At 38.2% G+C, this 14,401-nt stretch overlaps 1 protein-coding gene across 2 annotated transcripts in view; it reads right to left on the bottom strand.

The window, feature by feature from the left end:
• Positions 1 to 1,544: 1,544 nt before the first annotated feature.
• The window catches only part of Vwc2 (von Willebrand factor C domain containing 2), a 139,293-nt gene continuing 126,436 nt past the window's right edge, over positions 1,545 to 14,401 (bottom strand). For both annotated transcript variants that reach the window (XM_021178107.2, XM_029483196.1), the window contains exon 4: positions 1,545 to 2,639. In XM_021178107.2, coding sequence (XP_021033766.1) covers positions 2,488 to 2,639 — 152 coding nt within the window. In that variant the 3' untranslated portion in view covers positions 1,545 to 2,487. The remainder of the gene's footprint in view (positions 2,640 to 14,401) is intronic.

The following is a 14,401-nucleotide window of genomic DNA, read 5'->3' as shown; positions in this document are numbered from 1 at the left end:
GACTCTAGCTGCATATGTATCAAAATATGGCCTAGTCGGCCATCACTGGAAAGAGAGGCCCATTGGACACGCAAACTTTATATGCCCCACGTACAGGGGAACGCCAGGGCCAAAAAGTGGGAATGGGTGGGTAGGGGAGTGGGGGGGAGGGTATGGGGGACTTTTGGGATAGCATTGGAAATGTAAATGAGGAAAATACCTAATAAGAAATAATAATAAAAAAATAATTTAACTGAAACAGCTCTCTAGACCTGATTTGCAGGGGAACACCTTCCATCAAAAGTAATAATAATTTCATTACTTAGGACATTCCAGTGCAGAGAACCTGGTTCTTGCACATTTGTCTTAGGTATGGTGTGAGTTATTGTAATGCACTGCTCCAGCACCCAGAAGTGTGCCTGGAGACACACAGTGTGAGGCCTGCTGTCTACATCAAGGATGTCCTCCCCCAGATGACATTGTGCTCACTTTCTTTGTAGAAGAATGAGATTTGTTGGCACTCTCATAGCATTTATGTTTTTTTTTCCACTGCAATAATCTGAGAGCCCATTTTTCCATTCTGTAGGAATTCTATTGCCAAGGAAAATAAGAGAATTGGGCCTCATACACTGCAATTGTAATTCACCATGTCTTATGTGGAGAAAAGAGGCAGATTGTATGTAATTACAACTGGCTCAATAGCCCATGTATGTTAGGAGAATAAGTCATTTGTTGGCAAGATGGTAACCTTAGATGACCTTTGTCTTAAAGGAAATCTACTGTTGAGTAATGGAAGGACAGATGATGCCTAACAGGCTTTCATACTAACATTTAAGTGTTGGAAAGCTGAAAACAGGTACCTGAGAGTAACTAGCCAATAAAACCCCTGAGTATTTTCATGAAATTGATGTACATGCTTCTCTGCCTATGCTATGCTACCCAAAATATTCTTCAGAATCAAGGTAAAATATAAGCATATGCAAATGTCTTGGTAATTTTTGTATTTGTTAAGGTATATAATGATTAACATTTTAATGATGAAAATACATTGATTTTCCTTGGCTGTCATTCAACAATTAATGAAGTCCTTGTTTACTGGCAGGGTTTGGGGGTATAAATTGTGTGTTTTAGAAATCTTCACTTTCTAGCCTCTAATTTGCTTTATATATAATATCTTACACTGTAATTTTGTAGTCCTGTTATGCTACAGAAACAGATACTCATGAAGAAAACAAACCAGCCCTAATTTCCCTTTGTCTTCACAAGATTTGTCGTGTGATAGGTACTTAATTTTAAAATTTAGAAAAGAAATAAATGGAGGAAAATGTTCTTAAAGTTTGCAAATAGTTACTTTAGTTTTGTTTACACATATTAAGACCCTGACTGCCTCTCTAACTCATGTTCCTTCAGTGAGCAACACCTAATGACAGTGTTATCATTTTATATTCAAATGAAGATAATTTGGGTGATATATGTCTGCAGGAGAGTCTTAGTAGCCTTTATTTTCCGATGTTTAAGCATAACTGGACAAAGAATGGCTTGCTCACACTGCTCTTGATGTGCAATCCATTTATCATCTCACTATGTCTATTACTGAGGACAGATATCTATCTTAACTAGCAGTATAGGAACACTGTGCTGACTCCTGAGATGTCTGTGGCATATTTTATATTTCAAGCATAAACTTATTCAGAAATTTGACTTTTCTTAACTATTTTCTGGAGAATCCAAAGACTCCCTTCCCCTCATTTTTATAACATCCCAGCTCCATGGACACTAACAGAGATATCCCAGCCTTCCTTTTGCTCAGAAAATGAATTGATATCATGCTTAGAAGAATAGGTACCATGGATAAAAATGAAATGCACATAAGTGTTTATTTATGGGCTGCTATGAGAACTGAGACAGTACCTGTTAGTAATCTTTATACCTCCATATTACAAATGACTAAGAATAAACTATTAAGGGAAATGGGTTAATAAAATAAGTCTGTTTGTGTAAATTAGATTGTGTTTTAAGCATTAGATACATAGCATTTGAACAGGATTTTTATATAAAGCACTCATTATTTTCTGGAGTTTTTTGTGGAGTAGAGCATTCCATGTGCAGGTGAGTTTCCTGGAACCACTAGCACCCTCTTGTGATGCAGTGAAGGCTAACAAAGATATACCGGTACACAGTGAGGACGGTTGACAACAGCATTTTTTTAATATATAAGACTCTAATAGAGGGATTATAGAAACACATTTAATATATAATAGTGAACTTTAGTGTACTTACTGTGAAAATAGCACATTTATTTAGAGAGGGAGTTCTTATTGATGGTTTGAAATACATCCATTTCTGTCTCTTGCTGTATTTGTTACCAAGAAAAACAAAAGTACCAACCATTTTCCTTGACTCCTTATCCAAAGTCTTCTGTTTTTGATTGATATTTCTCAGAGTCATCTAGAATGTCACATTAGTAAAATATTCTAGAAAAACATAAGAGTTTCTGTATTGTGAAGTCTACATTTGTCTGCACTCATGTCTCGTGCACATGGCTTGCCGTTCAATTCTCCACGTGCCCTCTTCATAAGTACAGTGACATATGGTGCACTCGTCAGTCTTCACCTCTCTACCAGCTGGGATGACAGCGGTTTCTGCAAAGCAGTTTGGACCTGCAATACAGAGAAATATTTTATACTATTGTGTACACTAATGTATATAATTAGGTAAATATCCCTATACTGTGTTTCATTCACCTTCTTATGAAGGACAGTTAGAAAACCCATAACAAGAAACAGAAATACCAACTTTTTTTTTCTGAAATGAAACCAATATTACTTAAAATTTTAGGACTAAAACATTGCTATTTTTATAAGTGGTCTATTCCTTTGGGGGCTTTTTTAGAAGCCAAGTCTGTAATCATTAGATTTAACTAAAGTTAATTATTTTAAAAGTACCACTAACCAGAAATCTAGGATCACTCTTCATGGCAGTTTTAGCAGGGAATTGAAACAAGAAAACTATCATTCCACAACTTTCCCACACGTGTTCAAAAATCAGGTGTCCGAGTTATCAGCATTTCTGTTCAACTGCTGGCTGCAAGCTTCAACCCCAGAGTTACTGAGTCTTTAAGGATAGGGGCCAAAGAAGTAAGTTCATAGGTGATGGTAATGCTTACCTGGCAACCACAGAGCAACAGCCCTAGTTACTGCTCAGAGTTTGTCTTCCACAGTCCTTAAGAACTAAGAATAACTGTAATCTTTCCTAGCAATGCCAAGTAAAAGCTTATGAGCACAAAGGCGTGCCTTTGCTGCTTAATTTCAGAATATTAAACCAAGGATATGAAAATGAATAGGAAAAATATTTTCAGTGTGAGTTGAAACTAATGCTACTATAAAAGATTACTTGATTGGTCCTTAGGGGGGAAAAAAAAACTCTTAGGTCAGTTCTAATTCCTTTGGGCTCTGTGTCTGAAGTACATTCTGTATTCAGCAAGAGACATATACCGTCCACCTCTTGGGGGCAACCAAGGGCAACAGTAAATTAGAAGGTGCCATGTAACGTTCTGAAGAAGGAAAGTAACCAACATTATACCATAATCCTTAGGGTACAATAATGGCAGACATATCTTGGTGCTAGGCAACAGATCTCTAATTGAACTTAAGGCCCACTCAATAAAAGGGAAATCATGTCTGGTACTGGAAATCTACCCAACTACCCAGGGATAGTGAAGTCATTGATTTTGGAAGAGACCTTACAACTGCCATGTTACTAAACCAGAGTAATCCCTAACTATATTCTAAGTATTCTAAGTATTTGTCCTTATACCCACAGATAAGTATAGTTCTTATCTTTCATCAAGGAAACTCCTCTTTGAAGTAGATGGAGATCATTACAGAAAAACCCAGGCAATCAGACTGCAGAATTGAGCACAGTCCCAGCTGAAAAATCTACAGTACAACTTCTGTACCTAAGTTTTCAGGGGTCATTGTAGAAGAGGGAATAGACAGCTTGAAAGATCCAGAGGACCAGGGAGTTTGCTGTAATATTATGTGTTATAGGCATGTCAAAAGCTACATCCATGAAGGCCCACTAACATGGCTGACTAAACATGACTTGAACAGAGATAATACCAATAGACACACTAGTCTTTAAAGGGAGTTCTTAGAACTACAGACAACTAAGAGATGATGAGAGAAGCAGAAGTTGCCTTCCCTAGGGAAGAGCACATCAATTGGTTTATCCAATCCCAAAGGGTCAACCCTGAAAACATACATACATATAGCTAATACTGTACAGACTAAAGCAGGTTGCACTTACACATGTAGAAAACATGTATAAGTTAAATTATACACCTAATTGTTTTTAAAACTGCCATGAATTTGAAAGAGAACAAGCGGTCAGTGTATGGAAGAGTTTGAAGGGTACAGCAAGGAGAAAATGTATATACTATAACCTTAAAGTTACTTTAAAATTACCTTTAAATGGTTACTGAGGCCAGAGATGGCTCCCTACATAAAGTACTTGCAACAAGAGCCTGATGACCTGAGTTAGATTTGCCAAACTGTGAAAAAAGTGATCTCCAGAGAGTTTCCATCTGATCTCCACAGTGATACACATGTACCCACATTGATACACATGGTGTACATGTGCTCCCACAATACACATGGTATTTTTATTATCACTAGCTTTATTTTATGACACATATACTTACAACTGTGAAGCCTACAAATGCCCACTAGAGTTAAATATTAGACAATGTTTGAACCTAAATAGAAGCTCCCAACATTGAATAGCAATTTTTCAGAAATCTCACTCATCAGATTTCTTTGCTTCTAAAATCTTTCAGAACATGACCCCAAACACAAATATGTTTAGTTATAGTGTGTGAGGATATCACAGATAGAAAAAGCTTTTGCTAGAAACTTAAAAGTCAATCCAACAGATACCTGCAATAACATTGGCCCTTTCCTGTTACATTAACTTCTGAGGGAACAAGTCACATTTCTTTGCTGGATATTTTTCTAAGTATTGTCTTTGGAGTGGGCACACCCACACTCACCGATACACTTACATGCACACATGTGAGTATATGTGGCCCCTTCTCTGTCATTTGCCTTTTTCTGGTCTTCTGCTTAGATTTTGAAGTTCTGCCCTTGATCATGTCTCTTCTTTTGTTCGCCTCCTTTCTTTCCTTTATTAGTCTTCTTTAGACTAGTCTACCTTTCCTGTAGAGACCTCAAACTTTCAGCAATTACCCCTTTGGGATGATGGTCAAATTATAAATTCAGCTTTACCATCTCTCTTGAGTTCCAGTCTTCTAATTCCTGGGGGCAACTGCTGTATTGCCTTCCTGACAGCAGCAGATGGTCTTGCTTTGAGACCCCCCCCCCAGCCATGTGTGAGCCAGTATTCTACTTTTGTATTAAGATGTAGAATTGTCAGTTCCTTCAGCCCCATGTCTGCCTAGATGCTGCCGTGCTCCTGACTTGATGATAGTGGGCTGAACATCTGAACCTGTAAGTCAGCCCCAATTAAATGTTGTCCTTTATAAGACTTAACTTTGGTCATGTAGTCTCTTCACAGAAATGGAAACTGTCATATTGCTGTTTTAGACTTGAGCATGTTTTTTGTTTGGAAGAATGTAGACTTGGAGACTTTGGATTTGGAAAGTAGTGGACTGCTTTAAGGGGGCTTAATTGTCCATGCTAGTAGGAATATTGAAAACAGAGGTGCTGAGGGCTATTTGAACTGTAGGAACATGACTCGAGAGTTTTCAAAGGAGAAGAATGTTAGTGTGTGGCACAGAAACTGTTTTTGTGATATTTTGATGAAGAACGTGGCTGCTTTGTCTGAAGAGTCTTTCTGCAGCTAAAGTAAAAAGACTTAGATTAATTGTATTGACCACAAAGGAAGACTCAAAAAAGCCTAGTTTAGACTTTATCCCGTGGTTCAGTATTACATGTTTTGATCAAGAATAACAAGCTTAAAAGAAAAAGTACAAACTGTATGGTTGAAGCAATAAAGGGATAGATACCAGGAAGTAAAATGGAGCTGAACCTTGGGTTCAAAGAGATAAACAGATTAGGGAGTGGTGATCTCAGGACCAGATCACACGTAGCTAAGCTTATTGTTTGTATTTGCAGTTATACAATTATGGTGTAGTTATTGCTTTTACTTGGACAAATTATTGTGTGTCAAATTGACATGTGATACCACAAGCTTTTGATCTGAATCTTAAAGCATAATCACCATGAAAAGCTTAGGCCCAGGCATGTGGTACACACTTTTAACACAGGAGACAGAGGCAAGTACATCTCTGAGTTCAAGATGAGCCTGTTAGTTCCTTAAGTCCTGATATGGCAGACCCTGCCTTTAAATCCAGCATTCAGAAGACAGAGCCATGCACATTTCTTGAGTTCAAGGTCAGTCTACAGAGCAAGTTCCATGACAGCCAAGCTTAGGTAGTGAAGGAGTTGGAGAACAGAAAGCTAGTGATTGTGTAATAGAATATAGGGATAAGTTCCAGCCTCAGCAAACAGCAGAACTTGGCAGCTTCAGCCGTGTGGCTCTGGATTTAGAGCCAAGAATAGAAGGGATTACTGGGACAATTGATGTTGTTTAGCTAGATCTAAGAAATTAAGCAGTGATTAAAAGACCAGAATCACTGAGGTGAAATCTTCCGGAAAGTGTTTTCTGAGAACACAAAGACTTCCATTCACCAAGGCTGACCTTGCTAGAGCTACTGCTGAGTGCCAGATCTGCCAACAGCAGAAACCACTACAGAGCCCCATTTCTTGATGTGGCCAGCCAGCAACCTGGTGGCAGGTTGACTACGTTGGACCACTTCCTCGGGAAAGCACAACGTTTTGTTCTTACTGGAATAGATATTTATTCTGGTTATAGATTTGCCTTTCTTGCATGTAATGCTTCCACTAAAAACAGCATTCATGGACTTATAGAATGCCTTGTCCACCACCATGCCATTCCACACAGAGTTGCTTCTGACCAAGGACCCCATTTCACCACCAGAGAAGTGTAACAGTGGGCCCATGGTCATGGAATTCACTTGTCTTATCAGTAATGTTCCCCACCATCCTGAAGCAGCTGGCCTGATTGAAATATAGAATGGCCCTTTGAAGATACAATTACAGAAACAACTAGATGGCAGCAGCATAGGGGTTGGGGCAGGGCTCTTTAGGAGGCAGTATATACTTTGAATCATCATTCTATATACGATACAGTTTCTCCCATAACCAAGATTCAGGAGTACAGGAATCAAGGGGCATAAAAGGAAGAGTTCCACTTACTATCACTCCTACAGACCCATTAACAAAGCTTTTGCTTCCTGTTGCCTCAACACTAAGTTATGCTGGCCTAAAAGTTTTGGTTCTAGAGTAGGGAGTGTTCCTGCCAGGAACCACAACAAACATTCCATACAGCTGGAAGCTCAGACTTCCCTCTGGTCATTTTGTGCTTCTAATGCCTTTAAACCAACAGGCTAAGAAAGGAATAACAGTGTTAAGAGGGGTGATAGATCCAGATTACCATGGGGGAAATTGGATTGCCTCTCCACAATGGAGGTAAGAAAGATTATGTCTGGAGAGCAGGTGATCCTTTAGGGTGTCTCTTAGTACTACCATGTCCTGTGATTAAAGTCAATGGGAAACTGCTAATCCTGCCTAATCCAAGCAGGATGACAAAGGGCACAGACCCAACAGGAATGATGGTGGAGGTTACTCGTCCAGGAAAAGAGCCAAGACCTGCTGAGGTGCTTACAGAGGGTGTAGGAAATACATAATGGGTAGTAGAGGAAGGCAGCTATAAATACCATCTAAGGCCACATGATCAGTTGCAGAAACAAGGATTATAAGTGGCGTGAGTGCTTCTGTTTTAAGAACACATTTGTATAGATATTTGGGCTCCCCCCCCAATTTCTTTAACATCAATTAAGAGAATATCAATGGCTATTTAATTTGCGATACTAAAAGGAAGTTTCTCAAGGGACATTGACCTATTCTAAATTTACAATCCATTTGCGATTGTATGAGTATTTATGACCTGATTGTTGTTTCATTTGGATATGAGATATAATTTATGTCAGATTGACAAGGGATGGGTTGTGATGGCTACTCTTGGTTGTCAATTTGACTATTTCTAGAATGAACTACAATCCGGAAATGAAGGGTATACCTATGACCCAGATCTTGAGGCAGAGTGGCTATGGAAAGCTTAGGCCCAGGCAAGGTAGTACACACCTTTAAGCCCAGAAACAGAGGCAAGCAGATCTTTGAGTTCAAGGCCAGCCTGGGACAGAGCCAGTTCCAAATCCTGGCATGATGATACACACTGTTAGCTTGGCCCAATCTTCTGGTAGAAGCCTACATAAGGACAATGGAAAAAAGAAGGGCTGGTTCTACTTTGCCTGCTTATACATAATTGGAACCTACTTCTTCAGAATTCCTGCTTACACAGAAGACCAGTTGAAACACCCAGCCTTGTGAAACTGAGTAACTACTCTTGGACTTCTCACTCACAGATGCCAATTGCTGGGTTAGTTGGATTGTAGACTGTAAGTCATTCCAATAATTTACCTTAATATATAAAGACATTTCATAAGTTCTATGATTCTAGAAAACACTGACTAATACACCTTCCTCGCCAGTTTTTGGGACTTGTATGCAAAGATCTATAAACATTGCTGTATATGCCTTGTGCAAATGAGTTTTCATATCTTTAAGGTAAATACAACAAAGAAAAATTGCATGCCTGTATGATAGTTGCATATTTAGTTCTCATAAGAAACTGCCAACTAGAATTGTTTCTTTTTTGTTTAAGAATATTTGTGTTTGTATTTATTTGTATTTATTATTATTGTACTGTATTTGTATTTATTTCTTTAAAATTTCATACATTTGTACAATGTATTTTAATTTCATCCACCATTACCTTCTTCCAACCCTTTGGGGTCCCTCACTCTACCATCATCCCAACTTCATGTCCTCTTTTTCGTTATTAGTAATCACATGCGTACCCATATGTTATGGGTATGCTATCATCCACCGAGGCATGGGAAACTTGTCAGTGGCCATTTCCACAAAGAAGAGTGACTTTTTCTCCTTCAACAACAATCAATAGCCAAAGGTTCAGTCTTGGGGAATGGTTTCCTGTTCTGGCTGGAATTTTGACAGGTTTGATCCTTTGCAGGACATGTATAGGTAACCAAAGCATCAGAGAGTTGATGGGCAGCAGTTATGGCATGTCCAGTGGTATTTCATACCTAGCCTCCTCATCTGTCAGCTCTTGCATTCTTTCTAACCATTTTTCTATAATCTTCCTGAGCCTTTGGTGAGGAGGGGGCAGGTTAATATAGATGGTTCATCTACAAGTGGCCTCTCAGGATTATTTATACTTGCTGCTGTGGCCATATAACATGTCCCTGTGGTAAATACTACCCATCACAAAAAGTTAAATCTGTGACTAAAGTTGAGAGCAATACAAATCTATACATATAAACAAATATTTAGAAGGCAGATTGACACTTATGACCATTTAACATAACAAGTCCCCACTAAGGATCTATAATTTCTCTAGTTATAGGCTTTTGAGCAGGCTTATTATTATTATTATAATACCTTCTGTGAAGCAGTCCTCATCTCCAGTCAGAAAGTGGTTGGTAATCCCCATAACCATCAGGTCAGGTCAGTAATGTCACTTGCATGGTTCAGCCCTGGTTGAGATTGTTGATGACTTTTCTTCCCTGAAAGCCTACACACAGTACCTTCTAGTACTCTTAAGCTAGCCAGAAGGGAGAGTTTCTTTGTCAGTGAGGTTTTTTGGATGCACCAGCCTGCTTCCAGAAGATTTGGACTACTAAATGAAAATCTCAAGTGCCAGACATAGGATACTTCCCTATAAGTTATTAGTCAGTGCATCCTCAGCAACACCCAAAACAACACAAGCCATTCCCATTTCTCTTGGTTGTCCAGCATGATTAGATGGTAGGGCCATCTTGTTAAAGACACCACTCAGTTTGGATTAAGGGCATACAGAACTGTTTCCTAAAGAGACATTAAATTTTACACCACACCAGTGCCCTATTTATTTGCATCTTAAGAGACTTTGGTTTTGTTACACCAAAGATCAAGCCATTCTGAGACAGAAGTAGCATGTGCCCACATTTGAATGCTTGTTTCTTTAGTGCCTGGTGATGACCATCATTCTCTTGTGCTTCTGTGCTCCTCCCTATCCCAGGTACTGTTCCTTTACCAAACATGGTTTCTTCAATCCTGTATCTTGTACTCCTATTTTTTTTTTACTTTCACAGAGTAACAACTTATATTTGAACAAAATAGAATGCACAATTTTTCTCTTTTGTATAACTCAGACAGTCAGCAAATTCACAATTCTCCTGCCTCTGTTCTTTCAGTGCTCAGTTTGCTGGGTGGCATGTGCTGCCATGTTCATCTTGGCCATTCACATTAATGTACTGTTTGAAAATTCACCAGGAATTCTGTATTTTGACAACTTAACCCTGTTATTTCATGAAAATGTTATAATTGATTTACACTTAAGTATGTTATCCATTTAAATTAATTTTGTGTAAATTGGGACATTTAGATTTTATCTTCTTATCCTGAATATAATGTGTTGTTTCAGCACTACATTTTGATAGACTCATTTTTTTTCCTGCTAAATTTTAAAAAAAGATTTATTTTATTTATGTGAGTACACTGTTGCTCTCTTTAGACACACCAGAAGAGAGTATCAGATCTTATTACAGATGGTTGTGAGTTACCATAAGATTGCTGGAATTGAACTAAGGATCTCTGGAAGAGCAGTCAGTGCTTTTACCCACTGCACCATCTCTCCAGCTCCCTTTTCTAGTAATTTTGATTTGTTTATTTAAAATTCTTTTCAAATGCATTTAATCTTACAAATTCCCTTCTCAACTTTGCTGTCTCTCAGACTTTTGTTTTCATCGTTACTTAAATGAAATATTATTACATTTCTCTTTGGAATTTACCTAGTACTCCAGTCTTAATGTATGCTGTAAAATCTCCAAGTATTTGGGTTGTTTGTTTTTGCTGTTTTTCTGTTAGAGACAGCTAATCTAATTTCAATGTGATCTAAGTGTGCATACAGTATAGTTTTCTATCTTTTAAACTTTTAAAAATGTGTTGCATGGTCTATAACTTGGTTTGGCTTAGCAAATATTCCAGATGTTCTTGAGAAAAAGGAAATGTGTGTTCTGTTGCTATTGAATGACATGAACAAAGCGAGAGATAGTGAGTAAGTGGCTGATGCTCTAGTGCTCTCTTTTCACTGGTTTCCTCTTGGCTATATGTGTCTGTTCTAGTATTTTGAGTATTGAAATTCCAAGCATGGCAAGAGACTCAGATATTTCATCTGAATTTTTATAACATTTCCCTTCACCGAGTTTTATGTTCGATTTATAAGAAAATAAGTTGTTTGAAGGCTGTTTTCTCATTTTTAAAAATCAACACCTTTCATCATTATATAATATCTTAGTAAATACATATTGCAAACTTTACTGTAACTGATGAAATATGCAAAGAAAAGGGAGGGAAACAGATACTCTCTGGAACCATAAAATGCTCAGGTGAAATCACAAAGTGCAGAACTAAAGTAAAAAAAAGCAGGAATAAAAGCAACAAATAGAAAAGAGTAACAAATATGGTAGATATAAATGAAACAGCAGTTATCACAATGAGTGTTCAGTGGTCTGAATCTATCAAGAAAGAGATTGTTAGAGTGGCTCACAAGCAATATACAGCTAAATGGGATGTCTGTGTCTTCTTTTCTCTTTCAAGGCTAAAGCATCTGTGCAGAACAGGAGGTAGAAAGATTGGAAGAGCCAGAGGTGATGGACAACACCAAGAAAATAGCTTTTCCCAAGCATAACAGGACTGATGCACATGAGAACTTACATAGATTCACAACATGTACAAGATTTGCACAGCTTCAAACCAGACACAATCCCAGCAAAGAGAAGGGGAAGTGGACACAAAAGTCCTACACCAAGCAAAGTGTTTGCAACTGATAACTGCTGGGAATGGAAAAAAAATCTTTTCTTCAGTGGAATGACACATGAACCAACCACAGCCCTGGGTGTCAACCACAGCCCCAGGTAGGCCACTCAGGAACAGTTGGTCAACATAAAATGGACTTCTTGTTTCTTTTGCTGTAGTGTGTGTATGTGTGTGCGCACACACACACACACACACACACACACACACACACACACACACGCACATGCACATAGACTTGTATATGTATGAGCCCATGCATGTGCACAGGTGTGCTTTTTGTTTTTAATTTTAAAATACAATCACATCACTTCCCTTTCTTTCCTCCCTCCATCTCCATCTCATCTATGTCCCTTCTCTCTCACCATCCTATGTTCACCTGCTCGCTTTCAAATTGATAGCCTCTTTTTGATTACTGTTATATAATCTGTAGGTATATAACAGCTTAGTCTCTTTTTGTTGTTTGTGTGTATATGGTCTCAGCTCTGACCATTTTGTATCAGATACAGTTAGAAGGCTCATTCCTGAGAAAAGCTAATTTCCCATCTTCTGTCAGTTGTCAGCTGCCTCACAGCTGACTAACTGGTACTTTTGGTCCATAATGCTTGTCTCCTCTTCCATGATGTTCCCTGAGCTATAGATGCAGGAGCTGGGCTGTAAATGTATTCATTTGGGCTGGGCTACCCAGGATCTATTAGTTTCTGTATTGTGCCACTTGGGCTTTCATTGTTTCCCACACACACACAAAAAAAGACTAACAAAACAAAACAAAAAAACCCCACCTCATCATCAAATGGGTCATTGTGGTAATCCAAGTGACAAAACAATACAGATTATTGGTGTAACTCTTGCTTGCCTCTCAGAGGCCGAGGCTGAGCCCTTTTGCTGAAGCCACCAAACTTAGACACTGGATTCAGGTATCTAAAAGCCTCCTTCCTGAGATGTAGCTTCCATAGTACCAGAAACTATAATGCAAGCTGCCAATGGGTGGAGGACAATTTACAGTCCTTCCCAGCAGTGTCATTTATGCACCACAACAATGACCAACATGGCAAGATATCCATAAGCTTGCAATAGCAGAACTCACATGTTTGTGGAAAACATCAGCTTTTTGGTTGGATTTAAGGCTTACATTAAGTCATCAGGAAGAAAAGTGTGTGGTACTAAAACCTGGCCAAATATCTGGGCCTAGTAAGGTAGGTCATAAGAGAACTCTCTACTACTTCTTTGCTATGCTAGCTTAATTCCTAACATAGTATAGTATTCCCCTTATACTAATACATTAGTGTACCCATTAAGCCTCTTCCAACAAGCTTCTCTTTACAATAAATAGAGACTCTTAGAGAAAACCCACAACTGAACATGATGCATAGAGCAATGGATTCTGAAGTAGGCCCAGTTATTATTTTTTAAGAGAGAGAAAATATGAACTGAGGTGGTGGAGGGGAAATATGGAAAGAGTTCAGGGAGGGGAAAGAGTATGACCAAAATATATTGTAAGAGAAAATTAAAAATAAATTTTGAGAAAAAGAAAGGCACATTAAAGGTTGAAGGCTGACTCATGTGAACACTGGTCAGAGGGAAGTGGAATTGTCTTACTTCTTAACAAACAGAATACTAGAATGCTGGAAAGATTATCACTCATAATTACCTGATGGAAAAACATAAATGAATTAACAATATTGCTGCATGAAATTGGGCTCTGATAATATAGTCACTTAATAATAAATTAACAACCATACCCTTAGTTGCATTTATAATGAGGGAAATAGAATAACCTTAATTCTAATTACTTAATTTTAATATATAATAATCTTCTTAGTCATTTGCTCTGCAATAGGCAAAACAAGTTCATAACTATGGAAAGTACATTCAGAATCCATAAGTATTAATTGAGTAATATAGGTAATAAGTACTGATTAATTGTATTATTGTTGACTTGGCCTAGATAACTAATGATGGCTAATTCCAGAATAATTCTATTCTATAATAATAATAATGCTTTATTTCCTCAGGGACAAGTTTATGAATAAACCTTGTTAAACTGTTCTTTCTTATGCCAGTCTGACTTCAGGATGGAGGGTTGGCAATTGTAGAAGCTGTTTTTCATACCTTCTGGACCCCAGAGATGTGCCAACTTTAGTTGATGTGCAGTGAAGTAGCCTGCATGCTAGTGTTACTCAAAATCCATGTGCAGACACTAGGTGGAAAATGCGACAGTATTGAAGTTAGGCCATTTCAGGGCAGGGTTGAATTATGAAATGCCCCCAGGACCAGCCATCTCTTAAAGAGGGGATCGTAGATCCATTCTGTCTTTGTTCCTACCACTTTTTCTATGTGGGATGCCACCATACGACAAACACACACACACACACACACACACA

The sequence above is a fragment of the Mus caroli genome, chromosome 11 (genome assembly GCF_900094665.2).
Source record: "Mus caroli chromosome 11, CAROLI_EIJ_v1.1, whole genome shotgun sequence".
In the NCBI taxonomy this organism is placed as follows: Eukaryota; Metazoa; Chordata; class Mammalia; order Rodentia; family Muridae; genus Mus; species Mus caroli.
This window is presented reverse-complemented; position numbering and strand designations above follow the sequence as displayed.